At 42.0% G+C, this 6,000-nt stretch overlaps 1 protein-coding gene across 3 annotated transcripts in view; it reads right to left on the bottom strand.

The window, feature by feature from the left end:
* The window catches only part of dqx1 (DEAQ box RNA-dependent ATPase 1), a 57,842-nt gene that overhangs the window by 20,760 nt on the left and 31,082 nt on the right, over positions 1-6,000 (bottom strand). For all 3 annotated transcript variants that reach the window (XM_062031392.1, XM_062031391.1, XM_062031393.1), the window contains one exon: positions 242-695. In XM_062031392.1, the coding sequence (XP_061887376.1) occupies positions 242-695 (454 nt within the window). The remainder of the gene's footprint in view (positions 1-241; positions 696-6,000) is intronic.

Raw genomic sequence — 6,000 nt, 5'->3', positions numbered from 1 at the left:
CCAGGGTGTACCCTGGTTTCCGCCTGAATTCAGCTGAAATAGGCTCCAGCACCCCCTGCGACCCCGAACGGGACAAGCGGTAGAAAATGGGTGGATGGATGATTGATAATATTATCTTTGCAAATGTGACACATTTCATTAAGTTTTTGTATTATTTTTATCCCATTCAGGTATTTTAGCTATTTGGTGTCCGAGTACAAGAAAAAATGTGAAATTTGAGATGATAAAGTAAAACTTGCACCTGTGCACTGGCAAGAAACACCATCATATCGCCTTCCTCTCCTCTTCGATGCAGATCTAGAACCATGTGACAGGCAGCGGCAACAGGTTCCTTCCCAGGAGAAAGTTCTCTGTACATTATCTCCACGCTGTTCAGGGTCGCAATGTCCCTCTCCTCTTTAGTCTCACATTCCTTTTCCTGCATATTTGTCAGGGGCTCAGAGAGGAGGTTGTCCATGGAGAGGAGTGGGACGGAGGGGCCCAAGAAGGAAGCGAGCCGAGGAGCAAGACTTAGGTGAGCAAGGAGAACTACACGGAAATTATCTGGCCTCTGGCGGCAGACGTCGCACAGAAGGCCAAGAAGCACATCTGTTGCCACCGTGCGCTCCTGGAGCTCATCCAAGACGACAACACCATATTGATGCAGCAAGGGGTCTGACATCATCTCCTCCAGCAGCAGCGTGTCACTGACAAACCTTAGGAGAGATACAAAAGTCAACTTTAATATAATTGACAGAGTTCTTGAAAATAAACTACAGGCTGTGTCTCAATTTGCACACTTACGTACTTACACTGCATGTTCAAACATATAAGTAAAGCAAAACGCAGTGCACTGTCAGGAGTATTAAGTGCACAGTGATGGACACTTACCACCCGCAATTGTAGAAATCTTGGCTACGTAGCGAAGGGGAGGCACTGACTGATGGGATGTTACTGACGTCACGTCTGGCTTACGCCCCGCAAAATGAATACTGGTGGTGGTCAAGCTAGCTCTGTTTTCAATGGGTTTTAGGCACCATTTAGCCTTTCTCGAAGAAAAAAATGCCCTATTCTTGTGTCGTTTCCAGCTGTACGAATCGTTCAAAACATGGAAAGGATAAACACTTCTTCAGAGTTCCTCGAGGGGTTATCAAAAAGGGCGGAAAAGTGCAAGATTTGTGGAAATTACGACGAGAAAAGCATGCAGCTCACACTCCAGTCCAAGGGAGCAGAGTCGAAGAATGCATGAGTTTACAGTGATGACTTCGGTAAAGGTTTATTTGATGTACTTTTAACATGTATTATTTCCCATTTAAAGGCCTACTGAAATTATTTTTTTAAATTTAAACGGGGATAGCAGATCCATTCTATGTGTCATACTTGATCATTTTGCGATATTGCCATATTTTTGCTGAAAGGATTTAGTATAGAACAACGACGATAAAGTTCGCAACTTTTGGTTGCTGATAAAAAAAAGCCTTGCCTATACCGGAAGTAGCGTGACGTCACAGGAGGAGGGATTCCTCACAATTCCCCGTTGTTTACAATGGAGCGAGAGAGATTTGGACCGAGAATGCGACGATTACCCCATTAATTTGAGCGAGGATGAAAGATTTGTGGATGAGGAACGTGAAAGTGAAGAACTAGAGAGGCAGTGCAGGGTGTATCTTTTTTCGCTCTGACCGTAACTTAGGTACAAGGTCTCATTGGATTCCACACACTCTCCTTTTTCTATTGTGGATCACGGATTTGTATTTTAAACCACCTCGGATACTATATCCTCTTGAAAATGAGAGTCGAGAACGCGAAATGGACATTCACAGTGACTTTTATCTCCACGACAATACATCAGCGAAGCTCTTTAGCTACTGAGCTAACGTGATAGCATCTGGCTCAAATGCAGATAGAAACAAAATAAATAAATCCCTGACTGGAAGGATAGACAGAAGATCAACAATACTATTAAACCATGGACATGTAACTACACGGTTAATAATTCTCAGCCTGGCAAAGCTTAACAATGCTGTTGCTAACGACGCTGAAGCTAACTTAGCAACCAGACCTCACAGAGCTATGATAAAAACATTAGCGCTCCACCTACGCCAGCCAGCCCTCATCTGCTCATCAACACCCGTGCTCACCTGCGTTCCAGCGATCAACGGCGCGACGAAGGACTTCACCCGATCACAGATGCGGTTGGCGGCTAGCATCGGCTAGCGCGTCTGCTATCCAAGTAAGTACTCCTTGTTGTGTTGCTACAGCCAGCCGCTAATACACCGATCGCACCTACAACTTTCTTCTTTGCAATCTCCATTGTTCATTAAACAAATTGCAAAAGATTCACCAACACAGATGTCCAGAATACTGTGGAATTGTTAGATGAAAACAGAGCAGTTTGTATGGTGACACATTGGGTACGAATACTTCCGTTGCCGTCGTGACGTCACGCGCATACGCATCATACATAGACGTTTCCAACCGGAAGTTTAGCGGGAAATTTTAAATTGCACTTTATAAGTTAACCCGTATTGGCATGTGTTGCAATGTTAAGATTTCATCATTGATATATAAACTATCAGACTGTGTGGTCGGTAGTAGTGGGTTTCAATAGGTCTTTAAGTATTATCTTGATATTATTTGTATTTCTTAAACACGTTTGCTACGACTGTTTCAAAAAGCACCAACTCGGTGTGTCTAAATTAAATAAAGCAAATGTCAGCAAAACCTCAAAGAGTTAGGCTTTTACCAAAGGCAACAATCATAAATTAATCTTTAGTTATATTTTGATAAAGACAGGGAAAACACGTTACTTGTAAACGGCGCATGCAACAGCAACAAAAACATGGCAGCTTAGATGCAAAGTTAAATCCTGAAATGCAACCTTACCCGAGCAAAAACGATGCATATTTATCTGGGAGAGTATTGATACCAATTTCCTTGACCCAGTCACATAAAAAGAAGTTGTAGACCTCCATGCTTTTCTAAGTTTTCACCTGTTTTGTCATGGAGAATGGAGTCTGGAGCTAAATCTTTCGATATGTCTGGCATTGCGACGGACATAATCCTTGATATGAATGAAATAAGTTTATTTCGGTCATAAAATCAACCATCAACCATTAACCATTTTGTGTGACCAGTTTAAGAGTACAAATTATACATATATAACAATCATACACATTTACACACAAAAAGAAAAGAAAAGAAAAAGCATGACCGAAAAAGGAATAGGCTGAAGCCAAGGCTTATATTTGCCTATCCTATACCTTCACTGAAAATAAGATTACCTGGAACATCAACGTTAAAAAGAAAAAAAAAAAAATCAATGGGATGAAAGTAATCGTTGCTATATTTTATAATTTTCAATTATTTCACCTTTCAATGTTTTCTTAAACCTTAACAAAGAAGTACATGTCTCATACTTGCCAACCTTGAGACCTCCAATATCGGGAGGGGGGGGTGGGGGGGGACTTGGTCGGAGGTAGGGGTTGGGGGCGTGGTTATTTACAGCTAGAATTCACCAACTCGAGTATTTCATATATATATATATATATATATATATATATATATATATATATATATATATATATATATATATATGTATGTATATATATATATATATATATATATATATATATATATATATATATATATATATATATATATATATATATATATATATTTTATTTACATAGAAAAAAAAAAAAATACTTGAATTTCAGTGTTCCGGTGGCTAGCCATTAGATGGCAGTATTGTCCTGTTTAACTTCTCCGTTCATGATGAGTATATCATTTCGACCGCCATGTCTGTAATGTCCTCGTTCTTCTGCCTCGTCTCTTTGTTGTGTGCGCAGTTGTGCACTCTATAAAAGCCCTAGATGTTATGACGTCTTTGGGCAGGCAAGGTGTTTATATTGTGGGAAAGCGGACGTGAGAACAGGCTGTCCCCACTCAGTCTCAGGTCCGCATTGAGCTGGAGGGGGCGTGGCCTCCAGCTCCGGCTGAATACCGGGAGTTTGTCGGGAGAAAATCTCTGCCGGGAGGTTGTCGGGAGAGGCGCTGAATACCGGGATTCTCCCGCTAAAAACGGGAGGGTTGGCAAGTGTTGCGGCGATCTGCCTGGAGGTGCTGCTGAAGGTGTGTGTGTGTGACAGCGGCTGTGCTGCTGCATGCGCGTCACAGCAGAAGCGCTGCATGCGTGTCACAGCAGAAGCGCTGCATGCGCGTCACAGCAGAAGCGCTGCTCCGCGGCGCGCCTCACCAGGTGCGCTCTCCAGCAGGTGAGCGCAATCAGACTGATGAGCAGCGCAGACAGGACAAAGCAAACAAATGCACCCGTTTCATTCAGTGTGCAGGACGGAGCTGAGAGCAGCAGAGACAGAGACGATCACTAAAACCACGAAAGCACTTCACAAACGCATGGGAAAAAGGACTCAAACCAAACGGACTACCGGTGAGCTCACCTCTTTCCACTGGACTGTTTAATCATGATCCGACTGTTGAAGTTTATGCGCTGTGATTGATGGCAGAGCTCAACTTCAGAAGAATGTTTATTTAGATAATTGAACTGTTAAATAAGGTACAATTGGTGCTTATTTTGTTTCTTTTCTTTATCTTATTCACCACAAATATTTGTTTTACTTGTAGAGACAAGAAATGGGCAATTAGGGCGCTTAAAGCCTTGTAAATGTAATTTGAAGTATATTAATATAGAGAGTGGATTTTGCTTTATTAAAAGGCAAAGTAAAACATTTAATTCATGTATAAAAATAGTATTTCTGTTAAAAGTGTTTATGTTAAAAACTACAGTAATATTGGTTTAAAATGCTTGATTTCATATGAATTAATAGAGAAGTGTCAAGTTAAACTTGTTGTAGTAATTCATGTCTAAAGTCTGTATAAAATAATTTAGGCTAAAACTTAAGGTAGAACACGTTGCTTTAAAAGTAGATGGTTCTAACATGTGAACTATATTTCTGTTTATTTAATGCCTAATTTACCTTATTAATCTAAGTTAATTAAGTTAAGTGAAATGCTGGTTAATGTGTATTAATTAATGTTAAAAATGTACTTACCTTTATAAAATACCTGAGTTAATGTACTTACTTTGTTTGTTGCAAAATGCTGTATTTTATTTAAAAGCTTTTATTCTTGTGTGTTTAAAGGTTTTTCACCTTCCAAGATTCCAGTTAATAAACTGAAATACGAGTGAAATCCTGAGCCTCATCGAGTCCTTCCTTTTCAAGTGTGGGAAGCCATGTCGTTATAAATACACCTGACAGTGAAAAACCGTCTGTGACCGGCAAAAGACTCCACTTGCGGCCACCACCGAGAGGGAGGACACTCCACCTGGGGCCTGGAGGACAAAGACTGCTGTCTGTCAGCCAAAGAGAGCAAGATGGCTGATCCAAAGCCAACAGATGAACTGAAAGTGGAGAGGGCCACAGCTAAGAGACAGTTCTCCCGCCTTGCCAACAACATTACGAGAACCTACATAGAGATGTCTAAGGAGGAGTTACAGGAGAACTTCAAGAAGCTGATGCTAGAGAGCTCTCGTGTCTTCGAGGCAAACGAAGAAGTGGAAGCCGCTTACATGGCAGACGCTGAGGAGCTGAGCGACCCCCAGAAAGCCGACATAGCAAAGACGGAGAAAGAATGTGAGCAGAAGACGAAAGAAGTCAAACTCCTAATCCGAGAGACGCTCTGGACCACATATGGAGAAAAGGAACTTTCCCTGGCTCTACAAGTTGCAGAGGCCGAATTCAGGAACGTCTCCTTCCAGCCAGACACAACTCTGGAGGCTTGTGAGTTCATGCTGACCCACCTACAGAAGTTGGTGGACAAGGCAAAGGAAGCGCACCAGAACTGGAACCACTGGGCTCCGCTTGCCGAGAAAAAGGACTTTGATTACCGTTTAAGAGAGCTCGAGGTGGTCCTTCCCAAGCTGGTGTCACAGAAGGCCCCCCTCATCCAAGCAGCAAGTATAAAGAAAGACGCTGGACCCCAGCCCATCTCAGCCCGCAG

This window comes from Entelurus aequoreus, linkage group LG21 (assembly GCF_033978785.1).
Source record: "Entelurus aequoreus isolate RoL-2023_Sb linkage group LG21, RoL_Eaeq_v1.1, whole genome shotgun sequence".
Lineage (NCBI taxonomy): Eukaryota > Metazoa > Chordata > Actinopteri > Syngnathiformes > Syngnathidae > Entelurus > Entelurus aequoreus.
The sequence above is the reverse complement of the archived record's forward strand: the minus strand, read 5'-3'. Positions and strand labels throughout refer to the sequence as shown.